At 31.5% G+C, this 17,026-nt stretch overlaps 1 protein-coding gene across 1 annotated transcript; it reads left to right on the top strand.

Moving 5' to 3' along the window:
* Nucleotides 1-8,038: 8,038 nt before the first annotated feature.
* On the top strand, nucleotides 8,039-16,330 carry LOTGIDRAFT_153792 (hypothetical protein; the record flags this gene model as incomplete). The annotated part of the gene is made up of 4 exons (XM_009059802.1): nucleotides 8,039-8,091; nucleotides 13,004-13,092; nucleotides 14,981-15,071; nucleotides 16,261-16,330. The coding sequence occupies 4 exons, from the start codon at nucleotides 8,039-8,041 to the stop codon at nucleotides 16,328-16,330; spliced, it is 303 nt and encodes a 100-aa protein (XP_009058050.1).
* Nucleotides 16,331-17,026: the final 696 nt, after the last annotated feature.

Below are 17,026 nucleotides of genomic sequence, written 5' to 3'. Positions count from 1 at the left end.
TTGCATCTCATCTAATATTCAGACACTGAAAAGTAAGATCTCTCGCAATCTCATCTAATATTCTGACACTGAAAAGTAAGATCTCTCACAATCTCATCTAATATTCTGATATTGAAAAGTAAGATCTCTCGCAATCTCATCTAATATTCTGATATTGAAAAGTAAGATCTCTTGCAATCTCATCTAATTCTGATATTGAAAAGTAAGATCTCTCGCAATCTCATCTAATTCTGATATTGAAAAGTAAGATCTCTGGCAATCTCATCTAATATTCTGATATTGAAAAGTAAGATCTCTGGCAATCTCATCTAATATTCTGACACTGAAATGTAAGATCTCTCGCAATCTCATCTAATATTCTGATATTGAAAAGTAAGATCTCTCGCAATCTCATCTAATATTCTGATATTGAAAAGTAAGATCTCTTGCAATCTCATCTAATATTCTGATATTCAAAAGTAAGATCTCTCGCAATCTCATCTAATATTCTGACACAGAAAAGTAAGATCTCTCGCAATCTCATCTAATATTCTGATATTGAAAAGTAAGATCTCTTGCAATCTCATCTAATTTTGATATTGAAAAGTAAGATCTCTCGCAATCTCATCTAATTCTGATATTGAAAAGTAAGATCTCTCGCAATCTCATCTAATATTCTGATATTGAAAAGTAAGATCTCTCGCAATTTCATCTAATATTCTGACACTGAAAAGTAAGATCTCTCGCAATCTCATCTAATATTCTGATATTGAAAAGTAAAATTTCTCGCAATCTCATCTAATATTCTGATATTGAAAAGTAAGATCTCTCGCAATCTCATCTAATTCTGATATTGAAAAGTAAGATCTCTCGCAATCTCATCTAATTCTGATATTGAAAAGTAAGATCTCTCGCAATCTGATCTAATATTCTGACACTGAAAAGTAAGATCTCTCGCAATCTCATCTAATATTCTGATATTGAAAAGTAAGATCTCTGGCAATCTCATCTAATTCTGATATTGAAAAGTGAGATCTCTTGCAGTCTCATCTGATATTTTGACTTTGAAATAAGAGTTTCCTTGCAGTCTCATCTAATATACTGACATTGAAAAGTGAGAATTCTCATCTGATATTGATAAATGGTTGTGTCCATAGCACTAATTTGACATTTAAATTTGAGAGTTTAAAATCTAAATTGAATGCCATTTACATTATAATTAACTGACAATATTTCAGGACTGAAATAAATAGAATTTAAATAAAATAACAGAAAAACAAATAATTAAATGATTCCTACAAATTGTTTCCATGGAAATATCACAAAGCATTTTAAGGTAAATGGGTTGATATTAGCACTCACTTACAATAGTTTGTTTACCTTGAGTTTATTACTGTACTTACTGTTGAATGCTGTAACTTTCCCTTCAACTCTATAAAGAACAAATCAAACATGTTAATGTTTATGAGAAATGTCTTCTTGAACCCTTTTCAAAAACTATGTAGCCTACATATAAAAAATACATTCTTTCTTGGATCAACTAACATTATACAGTTACATACCATTACATTATCATTATGTTAATGATGTATAATATCATGGTTATCAATTTCATGAATTATCAAATAATTGTCAAAGGGATGATGGATTGACAAACTCATACAATCATCTATAGTTGATGTCTTGGAAGGAAAATCATTGTAAATTTTAATCTATGATTCGCAAATAAAATTTTTCAAAATTATGCAATCAACCTACAAATTCTACTCAATTAAGCTATTTGTAAAGGAAATATTTTAAACTCAAGTTTTAAAAATGTCCATCTGTAGTTTTAGAGTTTCTAAATAATGAGCATTTTAACCCTAAGACAGTAACACCTTCCTATCACATCCCTACAAGGTGACCAGAATTAAGAATTGATTTACCATCAGCCACACATCAACACACAGTTGTTACATTTCTGACCCTTACACTTTGAAGTGCTAATAAAATTTGTTAGCATACACAATTTGTTGTCCATGTACACAAATCTGCATTAATATATTCACACATTGTTTTTATTTTGATATTTATTAACATACACCATCTTTAATTATTTCAATACCTGCAATATGATATATCAATGTTAATAACAAAACACTGATTATTATCATATAGATTATCTATTATAAAGTCAGTTGTAAACATCACTTTGATTATTGATTTCACAAATATACATCTCAATTATTAATAACTTTCATAATTTACATTATCAATGTTTCTACCATTTCTTTCTACACCACTGAACAACTATAGACATTAGGAAGTCCCAAACACAATTATTTCTCAATCAGCTTAACTGGCATGGACAAAATGGGACTAATAACTCCACTAATAATTCCACCAAAACAATACTCTCAACAGGTATAAATCATTTAGAAAGATTTGTATTACCGGTATAATTGAATTTGTGAGAATTCATGTATATATGGTAATTATCTTCAACTATATTGAAATGAGTACTCCACTATACAAACGGAAGCACAGTGTAAAGTTGCTGCTTTAGACACAGCCTTAATGCACATTTTAACACACATTGTTAATGCTTCAGTCCTTCAGAAATAAATTCAAAACATTTTTCAATGTAAGGAAATTAACACAAAATCTAAATTAGAAACTTTCAGAAATGAAAACATTATCTCAAACCCCAGCATTTAAAATAACTACCTCAAAGCCTCAATTTTATGAGTATTATGTTTTATTGGATTTTAGCAAATTAATACATCAATTTCATTCAACAGGTTGTTTCAACTGTTTAAGGGAACTTAAATTCAATTTTTTCTTTTTACAATTCAGGAAACCAATACACCATCCTACATATATCAGTCAATCAGATTTTACATACGTAATGTTTAAAACAAAGGTATATTAATCTTGCATAAGAGATCTTGAACTATATTCATAAATACCAGATCGACAAATTTAGAAAATTGAATACTAGATTAAATTAAGAGGCAAAACGACAAACAATTAAATCTAATTAACAAATTTACATGTAGAATCTGCATTGTAGATGATGTACTGATCACGTAAGAACTTCAGGAACACTCTCAAATAGATGAGGCTGATTTATACTGATCAGAAAATCAATGTCAACTTTCAATTGCAATTAGAGCTTCATAGGAACCTTCTGAGACATTTGTTACAGGATTCATCCTAGATAAGTCAGACAGTTAAAATCAAATTTTCAAAAACTTTTCTCTATTAAAACATTTTTCTGTCTTGTAGGTAATATGTTTGAATTGTTTTTTCATTGTCTTATATTATATACTTGAATAATCATACTATATTACAGACTCACATATAAAAACAGCTCAACCAAGACTGGATATCACAAAACAAAGTTGCTTTTCTCAACCTGACAGCAGAAATCTTTATCTTCATCAGAAACCCAATTCCAAACTTTATCTGACTTGCATCTCATAAAAAAGTTAATCATGGTAAAGGATACTTAGTGCCAGAAGTGGATATTCAGATGATGACAGGAAGGACACACTGTGGAAGGAATGCAGTCAGCATGAAAAGGCTGATGAGCTCAAATAAGTGAATCCACCAGTAAAAAAGGTACAGTTAATCAAGGAAGATTTGTGGCTATGAACCAGTTGATAGACAGGATCCTTGAGAACCTATGTTGTTATCCATCAAAAATATGGATGTATACTTATTCTTGTAGGTCAGATATCACTTAGATAAAATTGGTTCATTAAAAAAAGTTACCAAGGCAGTGCTGCAATTGTTACATTAGGTTAAAAGAGATACTTCCGATAAAGAGACAGTTTACAAATTACATTTCAAAACACCACTAGAGAAGCCATTAATCCTTCTCTATTCTGCCAAGCATTAAATTGCATTAGTGACAACTGAAAACATCAGCTAACTAGATATCAGTTTCAAATTGCTCTATTTGACCTCCTGTCAATAGGTTTTGAAAGTTCTTATATGTTAACACTTGATGTTTCTTGCTCCAGATGCACCTTTGAAAAATGACTTAATTGGTCAGAAGTTTTAAATACTTTTTTTTTTTAATATGCTTCATTATGCTCATAAAAATGAGCATGCAATGTGACAAGCAGTGAGGGGAATTTTCTATATTTTAATTTGACCCTTTTTTTAACTCAAGAAGTACAAATTTTAGACTTTCTCAGTATCCATTTTGCTCTAGTGCTCTGAATAAACAAATTGAATGCAATACAGGATTAACATTAAGGCTGTTGCTGGGCTAGCATTCGAGAAAACATCCTGTCATGAACAGGCCTGTTGCTCTGTTGTATTCACAAATGTACAGAATAAAATGTGTGTGTGAAAAGAACATGAATCTTTTGCTACCCGAGATATTGGCTATTTGGTAATAGTTATTTATAGAAACAGAAAGACATTCCTGATCAATTTACGTCATTGGATGCAATGAAAGTCTAAACAAGGGATTCTCGAACAAAACCAGTGCAATTTCGTTGGTTGGGGTTAGAGCTGAACTTGGTTAGTGTAGCTTTAGAACGCAAAAGATACCAAAAAAACAGGATACTGAATCAAAAAACAATTTATCAACACAGGGAATTCCCTGGGGTCAAGTGTCGCTGTGTTTATGGCAGGATGATAGTAAAACAAGATGATGAAATCTGTAGGTTGTTTGAACTGTTGCTCAACATAACAGTTAATTAATTAATTACTGTTGCATCCAGATTGCAGATATTTAGTTATTACTTTATATTTAAACAAGGAAATGAAATAAACGCAAGAATTTTTGTATCTGGTTAGTTTTTGCTGAAATTTCAATTGAGTACAAAAATTTGCCCTGGTTGACATAGGATTATTTAGCCCTTTATTATGTCAAGTCGACAATCTTGGACTTGTTAGAAAGCTTATTCCATAAGGAAGAGAATAATAATGATCTTTTTAGAAAATTCCAATTAGTTTGGTTCTTGGAAAATTTTTTCCGTTTTCTATTAAATTGTTACATTTCCATGGTTACCACCAAAACGAATAAACAAAATTAATAACAAAAGACTGTTTTCTGATATGTTAAGTTTGACAGAGATTGATCCATTCATAGTTTTTTAATCTTATATATTGAAGGGTTGAAATTTTCATGACCTGTTTCAAGGGCTGTCAAAACATTAAAAATAATCTGAAAGACATAAAATCAATTTTTAACTGAAGAAAAGGACCCCAAATCTGCATAAAATGCACAACCATTCTCAAGAAATCAGTTTTTCATATAATAATTCCTTATTTTCATAACATGAAATAGACCAATCAACACCCTTAACACATATCCTGAACCATTTAATTCTCAAACAGTCAGCTAATAAAACTATTTATTACATTATTAAAATATATAATGGTTTACCAAAAATAAATCTGGACAAATTTTAACCACAACTTAACATAGTCCTGATCTGACATGTCTGGAGTAGCAGCGTTTCTATTCCAAACCATTGATTTCTTAAATGCCTGGTTCTATTGGCCCCCACTCAGCCCCTTCACATAATGCAGAGTTTGTAAGACTACTACTAAAATAATACCCATGTATCATATATATATCAAGCATTTCGAAATAGCCCCCTTTCTACAGTATAAACTAAAATAGACATGGACAAAGACAAAAGAGAACAGGTATTTATTTAAGTCTCTCTGAGTATTTATTATCTTAATGTCGAACACCCTGTGTATATGTATTTTCAATTGCTTGTAATAAGTATAGACATGGGAGAAAGTCAATAGTTAAATATACGTTAATCAACAAAATGAAGCAGTAGAATGTTAAATGAGTTTATTGACCACAGAACTGCCAGTGTGTCTGTAAAAGTTTATAAATTTGGATTGTTAAAAGTAAAGTTTTGTTTGCTTTTCAGTATAAAAACAGTCAAATATTCAAAAATAAACATCTTCAAAGTCAAGAAGCTTACTGAATCGGAAAGCCCAAATGTATTTGAAGTACATAACATTTCTGAACTCAATATCAAAATATATGAATCCAACTGAGCTAATGAAGAAACACAGTCCCATGCACTGTAACATTTTCATCCATCAAGGGGTTTTTAAAATGCAAAGCCTGTAGCACACAGGAAGTTAAGTTTCCATCTGAACAAATGAAAGCTTTTACAATTCAGCCACTCTGACATATATCACTGACAGAGAAGAAAATCAGTTGAAGAATATGAAAAAATTATCTCTATAGTGGGAATTAACTTTATTGTCTGATAAGTCATTGCAATTTTAGGATTCAAGCTAAAGTGGAAATTGTTCATGAGTATATCTTGACTATTTCTTAGCAGCAACTGTCAGATAAATTCATGGAAAAATGAATGCAGCATTTACTAACAGCACTACTTTAAAAAATAGAAATAATTTGATGTCAAATATGGGTGGTCTGCTATTATCTGAACTTTATGGCAGATACAAAGTCTATGAGAGAAAAACATAACTTTATTAAAAATAAAAGATGATAACTTACTGTTGCTAACAGTTAAAAGAAGTTGTTAAGAATGTCCGTTTCCTAAACAATTACTTCACTAGATGTTAACTTCTAATAATGTGAATATAACAAAAAATTCCACATCAAAGTGAGTAAGATGAAACACAGCTTAACAAGATATTAAGAGATTGAAGGCAAACCAGCTGTATACTGATTGAAACCACTCCGACTACTATTCCAACTGACTTCTATATAGATCTCTTTACTGTCAAGCATTAATTCAACTCTACAATTGATTTTTAGTGTAAAAGTTTTGACTAACCACAGTTCTTGTAGTGGTATACAGCCGGCTATCACAGAAACAGTAGACCTATAATTATCCAGAGTTTTCAAGCTCGCTTATCAGAATATACAGTCACTTGAAGGCTGCTAACTACAGTTTGGAAAATATTCAGAGAAATTTATGTATATAACAATATGAACACATTTAAGGGGTGCCAAACTGTATAATTTAAGAAATGACAGTTATGTAGGTTGCAGTGAGAAAAGCAAAAGTGTTATGCAATGCAGGTACATGTATATAAAACTGCCAACATCAAAAATCAAATTAAAATCATTCAGTTTGTAATCAGGTTTGAAAAAGCTCCAGGGAAATTTCCCATCCAACTTCAGTTTTTCCAGAATTGTTTGGTGTAACGTATTATCATATTCCCTTGATGTGTTCAAGCAAACTATTTCAAAGATTAGACATGAAATAAGAATGTAAAGCTGGAATCTATGCTACAATCTCACTTTAATTTCTGTTTATAATTATTCTTAAACTGACAATTTTGATCCATGCCAGTCCATTTTACCGAATTATACATGATCTGTTTTGCTGTGTTTGGTTTTGATAATAACAAGAAATTCAAAAGAGAATATGTATAAAAGTGCTGTGAAAGGATAGAAATTTAACTAGATTGTTAAATAAATTCACAAAGATTCCATTAAACTGGAAGAAACAAAATTAGAAAAACAGGAAAGCAATTTTAAAATTTAAATTAAAAGTCTACTTTTATATCTTAAGTTCAAATTATGCTGAGATAATTTTCTTAAAATTAAGCTCTAAATCTTCCTGATATTTGGCTCCAAATAATCCACAACCTAGACACCATTTATTCAGTAAAGGAAAGGAAGCAGTGAAAGGAATCAGAAAACAGCTTTTTAAAATACAAGTCTTTAGGTTTTAATCTAGTCAGTCTTAAGGTTAAAGTGGTACTGAGTTAGTAGTTATTAGTACATTCTGTGATCTATTTGATGAAGTCAATACACATTCACTATCAATCATATTTCAACTTTGATACCATAAGTCTTTACTGAGAATATCATTGCCAATATCAATTTCGATTATTTCTCTGTCACCAATATTATTTTCTAGAATTGGTTTCAAACCTGTTGGATATGCAAGACAGTCAATAGTGGAAGTTTCCATTGCACTCTACAGATCAATATCGTTTTGGTGAATTTTACCAGGATAGCATCATTAGCCTACTCTCTTTTTTTTTGGCATCTGCCACAAAATGACAGTCTGCAGCACATGGGGTCTCATGATCTGAATAACTAGACATGACAATATGTATGGCAGCTTCTCCTACCTGCTGCACTGATCGGGAAAGCAGGTTAGTGAAAATCAACTGTAATATTGTAGTGTACAGATCTGCCATATAGAATCATGCTTAAATCATACAAGAGGAAATGGAGAAATTAAGAAATCCATGACGAAAATAAATCAAGAGATAAATGAAGGGTAAAGGAAATAAAATATTTATTTTTATAATTATTATTGATATGATTTCAACATCAAAGGAAAGCTATTTTTACAATATTCCATAAAGACATAACATAGACCTGCCATTCCCATTATTTTACTTTCTTCAGTCCTTTTAAAAAAAAACATTATTTCACCCCAGTAATATAAATTAGTCTACCTACACGCTGGCTAACCTGAAGGTCCATGGTTCAATCCCGGCATAGGTTGAGATAATACCCAAGGAATTTTCAACCCAGTTTCCCCATGTCTGTGATATAGGTCAGAGGGGCTGACATGGAACGATCGTCCAGTCGGTCAGATAGAACAATAAACCGAGGCCCTGTATGATCTCTGTCAAAGGTGATGTGATAGAAAATAAAACGTCTGATGAATCAATGTGGGAGGAAGAGACTGATTGGAAGAGCTGGGAAAAGCACAAGGAGAAATAGAAGTTAAGTAAACATTGAAGATAGGAGCAGTGGGAATAGGAAAAGTATGGATCTTGGAGAAAGGTTGAAATTGGAAACAAAAATAGAATCTATGGCAGTTATGTTGGAAGAGGTGTTGGTCAGCTGACAATTTCAGTGAGATGGGTGGTGACAGACAAGATAAAAGGTTGAAAGTGAAAGCCAGGCATGTTGCTCGGGGTTTTGAGGAATATGGAAAAAACTCTATCCGAAAAGATACTTGTTTTAAGGAGAACCTAAGGTTAGTGCTTGTCCTTAAAGGCACTTATAAATGGAAACTGAAATCACTCGATGTTAAAGCAGCTTTTCTGCATGGTGATTCGATTAATCGTGAAGTATTTCTCAAACCACCTGTAGAAGCCGGAACTGACAAACTGTGGAAACTAAACACCACACCACAGATTATGTGATGCACCCTGTGTCTGGCACCTTAAAGTCAAGAACAAACTTTTAAAATGTGGTGCAATAATGAGTAGATATGATGAAGCAGTGTTTATGTGGTATAGTCAAGACCATTTAGAAGGACTAATTTGCTGCCCTGTGGATGATTTCTGTTTCAGAGGAACAGACACATTCATACATGATGTGATAGATGATATTAAGTTAAAATTCCTCATTAGTTCTGAGGATTTTGAATCATTCAGATATGTTGGATTGGATCTTAAACAGATTGAGGGAGAGATTTATAATCTTAATTAGACACATGATACTCCTGCAATGAAATGTTCTGTTATAGTTTACACTGTCATCCTTTCCATGACAATATTAATATTCTCTTGAACAGATGTGAACAGTGATATTGATATGATCAAAAACACCCAAAAAACCTTATGTTTTATTGCAACCATTAAGAAAAGCATTTACAGAAAAATAAATTGAATGAATTATTTCGATTCCTATCTAAAAACAATCAAGATAATGTGATTTTGTCTGGCCAGAAGAATAAAATATCTCTAAGGACCAGAAACAAATTATATCCTATTATATTGTACCATTTGTTTTTGAAGTAATTTAACCGTATAATGTTTCAATAAGACAGACATCATAATGGGAAATTTATTTCATATCAAAACATAAATATGTTTAAAATCATACATGATCAATTGACCTCCCTGATGAATTATTTTCTCCATATTTTATGTTATTTCATTTGTCTAAACAAACACTGATGAAGCTTCATCTTATATTAGAGCTGGGATTGCCAACCAGGTCTATAAGTATCCCATGGGGGTACCAGCAAACACCTCAGAGGTACCTGGAAAGTCTCTTAGACAATTATATATGATAGTGTTTCAAAAAAGCAGTGGACTGTGTAACCAATTCATGACTTGATGACTTGCAGTTTGCCTATGGTTGGTTAAGGAGTACTAGAAACTTCTTAATGATGAAAAGGGGTACAAAGAATAACCATGGCAAAATAGAATAAATTAAAATCAGGTATTATATATTATTAAAAAGAATGTAAAGGCTGCTATCTGAGTGCGTAGTTAAAGATATAAAATCAAGAAATATATTCACAAAGAACAATGCTTTCTAACATAAAAAAATCCAATATGAATTATTCATGGTGTGAAGTTTGACTCCAGAGAACACAAGCTTCAAGACATATAAAGTTTCCTTACACTGTTTGATGTTTACTAGAAGTCAAGAAAACAGTTGATCTGCATAGAATCAATGATATTTTAAAGTTGGCTTCTCTCGATAAGTTAGCTACTTGGCAGTCCAAAATTAAAACCAATCATTTGTCAAGATGAATACAGTTTTTTAAATCTGTTTTTTTTTCTCTTTGTCAGATAAATGGTTGTACTCATGGAAGAATGTATGGTTCATCAGACAAATAACAACTGCATGATCTTGGCGGAGCACTTTGTACTGGGTCACACTGCATGGGATTGCACTTCATCATTAGACTAATAAGTAATAAGCAGGATTAAGAACTCAACTGTATTTCATTTCTGATTCTATGTCACATCTGAAGTCAATTTCTACCCACATTTTCTTATTTCTAATCCCATATAGATTTATTCTATAAACCTTTTAGAACAGTGAGAATCCACCTTAAATAATAATGAAGAACCAGACCACCAAAAATTCATTAACAAGAGCTTCTATAACTTGTATCATTTCCCCTAGTGTGAGTAGAACTTAATACATGATTTGTATGTAGCAAACGTTATCTGTTGATTTTATTAACTCTGTTTTATCCAGATCACATGCTTGGTTATAAACTCACGCTACAAGACTATATAGAGAGTAATTAACAAGCATGAAGTCTCAATCCATCTTCGTGTAAATTGTTTCCAGTACAAATTACACAGAATTAGCATGAAGTTCATAGACAGAGCATGTTACATGTTTAATGTGTTTTTCTTTGCTTTAGAATTTCCAATAATAAAAAATGAAATGTAATTAGAATTCTAGTATTCTGCCTTTGATTTAATCGTCAATTCTGAGTAAAATTCCAGATTCCAAATATTACAACATTTAACAGGTAACATGGTCAAAATATTATAAAGCCAAACAATATATAGGATATACTTTTCAATCCCTTCTTCAGTTAAAGCCATATCTTGCATCTGAACTTTGGTTTTATGGTTTCACTACTTTAACAGTGACATAATCTTTAACAGAAATCTAGAACCTTCACATGAGAAATCATAGAAATCAAGGAGTGGAATATAACATCTTGAAGGGGTTTCTATTATAGCAAACTATAGTATCCATTTCTAGATGGTATCTGTATACATGATCAGCAGACTGAAATGTAAATACAATGAAATGTTTTGTATAGTTGCCTGAAGCCATCAATAAAGTCTGTTGAGTATCTGGTGAAATTTGTATACTGGGAAAAGACAGGAAGTTTGTGGTTAATACTTATAGATACCAGGCATCTACAATCTTGTACTTCATAGTAATCAGGTCACGTAATCTTGCAACGATCTTAGTGCTAGGATATCCTTGAAACAGCGTTAGAAGTAAAGACCCTAGGACATCCTAGCACTAAGATCATGCTAAGATCCAGGTTTCAACTGCATGGTGTAGTGAACATCAAGTAGGCAAATCATAATCAGTGATAGTGCACAGAACAGAGGAGTTTTACATCCTACTTTTAGAGCATTTGGCTTATCTAATTAATACAGTGTTAAATGAGGAATCTTGAAAGCTTACTTTTGTCAATGGCCATCTCTCTGGAGAATCAGTAGGACATAGGGTCTTAATTTATAAAATCCTACCAGCAATGCCAACAGTAACTTGGAATCTGGATTGAAACCTTCTGAAGATACTATTTGAGCCTATGGCACTTCCCACAGTATTAAATGATATGACCATCAATATAAAAACACAGTAAAAAAAAACTAAGACCAAAAAATAGTTAAGCAACTCAAAGTATCTTAGAACCAAAAAAATGATAATGAGACCAGAAAAACAATGCGAAAAGCACCATATTCCGTGTAATTAAGTCATGAGTATTCTTCAAGGTACTTTGTTACATGATTGATCTATTGTCATTTAAAATTGTCACAAAGAAGAAATGAGATGATTTCTTGCATGTAATATAAATCAATTTGTCTGACAATTATTTTATTAATGCTTTTTGCCTTGGCATGTCTTATATAAATCACTGAATCAATGGAAGATGGAAGCAGAAACCTAGCAGGAATCCTGCCTTGTTCTAAGGTCCACTATGAAAGGAGACAATTGATTATTTGATTGGCATTGTACAAAATCTCAAAGATTCCTGGAGACATTTCTGCTGGAATTGGAAAGACTGCAAGGAGATGGAAAACAGAAGAAGAGGATAATCAGAGATGTTTGAAAATAAAATAGTCAACAACTGGTTAGGAAATGAAGGTATCCGTGAGCAGAATTTTCACTGGTACCGCAACAGTTATTAGAGTATTGATGAAACTGAAAAGTACCATTAGGTTGCAAGGTTATGTTAGAAATAAAGTAGATAATATTAAAGTCTCTTGTTGAGAAAAAAATAGGTACCACTAATGTTTTTGTTACCTAACAATATTCCATAATGTTTTTCAATGCCACGCAGGTGACTCTACAGTCAGCCAAAATAAAAACAATGCATTTAACCAGTTTTTAGGTGAATATTTTGGCGTCTGTATAATTGTTTTAACATTTGAATGTGTAAATGTTTTGTTTTCTTTAGAAGTTGGCTTTCACAGTAAATGTTAGTATGTTGTTGATATTTAGTTGTTGAAGTTTTGGTATACAGTTGATATTTTAGTGACTTGGTATAATGGTATAATGGTATAATGGTATTTCATAATACTAATAAACGGTTTCATATTTTTTTAGTTACGCATATGATGCACATCATAATACATGTTATAAGAAAACAGCACACCTGCCAGCACTTATACAGCTGCCTTCTACTTTTACCAACAGTAAGTCATTGGTGTTAGCTGCTTACTATACAGAAAGCATGGGACAGGTAATATACATATCAAACTACAAATGTGGTAGAACAAAATTATTTTAATGCTTGTACATGTTTCTCTAGAGACCTGTTCAGATTTTTTGCTATAGAAAGTGTAAATTTCTAATTTAGAGTTTCAGAGTGAAAATGGATAATAATGGCTCTTGTATAGTCAAATGAAAATAAGTTTGATCAGTATTTATAAGGTCATGTTATTTCAAAATGATATAAATATATCATATTCTGCTGTCTTTCAATACTGCTTGAGCATTAGCATGACATACCATCATTGAGGAAGAGTCGTTTTCATGATTCCATTTTTACAGAAACTAAACCTGAGGCTTTTACTCATTGGTTTCATTAAACAACAATATCAATATATATTTATAGCAAATGTGTTATATGATATCTCTAGGGGAGTTATTCTGATTATTGAAAGCAAAGTTACAGACCTTTGACAATAGTAGGTCTACTGTAAAAGGAAGTAGTCGTCTCGAAAATTGTAATTTATCTCAATCTACTTGAGACTCTTCTGAGAAATCCAATCATAGAAATTCTCCAGTTATTGGGAGAAAAAAAAACTCATAAAAACCACAGTATAAATCTTTAACAACTTTTTTCCCCACTTACAAAAGTTTTTCCTTCTCATTTCAAAGTCAGTTAAAAACTTGTATTGACTAATAATTAAACAAGGTCTTCACATTTCACCAATAATGTTTGTCTTGTTATAGAGCCTTTGATTCTTCAAGAAAATCAATAAGCATCATTAAATGGAATGATTCTTTGACTGATGCTATTTTAAAGGGACATCTCATCTTAATTTCATGCTATGGAACTTATAAAACAAGGAATATAAGACATCAACTTATTTCATGAGACAGAATGTATTTCAATATATATAAGGGGGTATAAGTAGACTTTTTGACTAACTGGTGACATTTGAAAGAATCTGATAAATTGCTTCATTAATACTCCTTCCTAACAAAACTGCTTGTGTCTGTTGATCTAAGTGGTTGAATTCTACAACCATCCAGCTGATCACAGTTGTCTTTGATAAGACCCCCCCCCCCCCCCCCTCCCTTCCCCCCTAATATACAATTATGATGTAGTAAGGAGCAAATTTAGCTGTGAAAATGATTAGCATAGCTGAACAATTTCTGTATCTGAGACTAAGATATAATTGATCATACGGACAATGAATGTGCCCCTTTAACCTGAAGTCTTGACTTGACAACTTTTACATAATCAATTTCTCACTTCTTAATTTACCCTCAAATAACACTCTTACCTCATACTATCACACGTCTTGTTATTACCAACTTGTTCTTTATGGACAGTAGGGAAAACACATTGTGAAAACTTATTAACTTATGTATGAGAGAACAAACATTGTTTTATAAATGCCTTTCAAGCTTATACTTGATTTAGAATTTCAGTGCCAGACATTTTAGCACCAGAACTTCAAGCATCTGATTATGTTTTGTTTTGAATATGTCAAACCATATGTTAATTCTTGTATGTTATTGATAGCCCTATCATCAGTGTACATGGTGTGCCTCAACCAGACATCAGACAAAATCAGGGTCATATTTTCTATGTGTAATAATGGCATAAATAACATGGTTAATAACTAGATAATGGAAATTGGAAAAGAAAGTGAATTAGAATATGCTGATTGAATTGGTATTTAGAAATGGTAATACCATATAGAGTACAAAACAAATTTCAAATGTTAATAAGCAAAAAAAGTTCCTAAAACTAGGATTTTATCTTCTTATTTAACTCTGTAGAAAGCCCAAGAATTGAATTCTCACCTGTACATATTGTTAAGAGACATGATGATATTTATATTACAGGTATGATCATGAGAAAAAATAATAACACATCATCAATGCTGGAATCACATCCACTGCTGTACATTTTAAATGACCAGACTTCCAAACTAAAGTAAGTTGTATCAGTAGCAGAGCAAATATTTGAATGAGTACCAATATGTCCCTTCCATTACTTCTCTTAACACACAAGAAAGGTTCCTGACAAGTTTTAGATGAACTAATGATACTCAAATATCTGTACTAGAACAGATATTTATTGTAATTTGTAATATGGAGAACTATCCATAGAGAGCTTCTCCCAAATATATAGTGATATATTCAGAGATACTGTTTGTAATTATTATAGTCCATGGTAGTGCTGTATAGATTAATCTACTATTAAAGGAGATTTATAATAGGATATTGATCCTGTTATAACAGAACAGGAGCTACCAGATCATATCATAAAGACATTGACATTTCTCATACCACTCTTCAAAATTCTGTCTTTTACAGTCAAACTCTTGTATACTCTTCTCATATTACAGACTTCCTCATCAGAATTGAGGCTTTGATTAATACATATATAGGTGTTAATTAAGTGACATCACAATACCTTGACTAACAAAAATGTGCAAACTTTTCCCATATTTCAGATGACATGATGATTAACAATATATACATTTAATACAAGTACAAAACACAGCTGCAAATTACAACCCGTCAATAGCTTGGAATTACTGAAACAAAGAACACTATCTTACTTAAATAGACTTCAAGTCATATAAACTATATGACACACTATAAGAATTGAGATGACAGAATGCATCATACTTGTTCACTTTAATTAACCTTTTCACTTTGAATTGAGACTCAATAAGACCCCAACCTCATGCTTTTGACTAATCTGTAAACACTCTCTTCCCTCACAAAAAATGCTGGAAATCCTGTGAACAATCTTTAACAGATTGAAATATCATTAGGTTAATATGTATACACACTAATAGTTACATCTGTAAACTCTATCCTGAATCAAAAGTGTTTATTCTTTCATATAAAAACTTTGACATGTTCATATTATACAACAATTAGAAACTAATACAGCAGAAATGTTGTTTTAGAAAGACTGTTCTAAACATGATCTCTAATAATATTCACAGCTCGTTACAGCATGTTATATAACTTGATTTCTATATTCATGATTGCATGTTTGTTTTACTTATTTCCATGTTTATTCAGGTCCATATTTACCATTTGGAAGTCTGATACTAAATCTTCCTGCCATTCCTTGCACAACATACATTCATTTTCTTTCTTTTCAGAATTAAAACTGTTCTTGTTCCTCAAGAAAATAGAAAAAAAAGAACAGGCCTAGATAAATTCTATTCTTAAAAAAGAAATAATTCATTTTAGCATAATTCTAGAAAAAAAAAACATGTATTTCAAAATTATTATTCCAATGGATCATTTCTGTTTACGTTATGTATTATTTCTGTTACGTCGGGGCTCAAGCAACTCTTTAAGGTTTTTCTTCATTATGGGACTGTGATAGCATCAATTTGCACAGATTTCAGTCAGACGTCTGTGACTCCTGCAATTCTAAAAAGAAGAAGTGTTTGATGATGTCACTGATCGCAAATATGTTTTATTACATAAGGCCTTTTGCGATTAGTGGAGTCATCAAATTTCAGGAATTGCAAATTGATGCTATAAGTTTCCCCAGATACACTATAATTTCTATAAATTAAATAGTAACAGTAAGCCATCTTAAAGGATTCAAAAATGAAACAAACAAAATGTATATCACATTATAGGCAATTATCTTTTGTGAGGGAAATCATATACTTTTTTAATTAAATGTTTCTTTAAAAGCAATCAAAGGTAATCAAAGGTAATGAGCAAAACTAATGAACGTTGCTATTATAATATTTCTACATCAAAGTGTAATAATACCTAATGAGCGTACATATTATTATGACTTTAACAGTAGGCTTTATGTATGGTTTTATCATATATCCAGGTTCAACTCAGCACTGTCAATTTTCACAGAAATTCAGACTTTATGTCAAAACAACACAAATTAAAACG

This window comes from Lottia gigantea (genome assembly GCF_000327385.1).
Source record: "Lottia gigantea unplaced genomic scaffold LOTGIsca_4, whole genome shotgun sequence".
Taxonomy (NCBI): Eukaryota; Metazoa; Mollusca; class Gastropoda; family Lottiidae; genus Lottia; species Lottia gigantea.
This window is presented reverse-complemented; position numbering and strand designations above follow the sequence as displayed.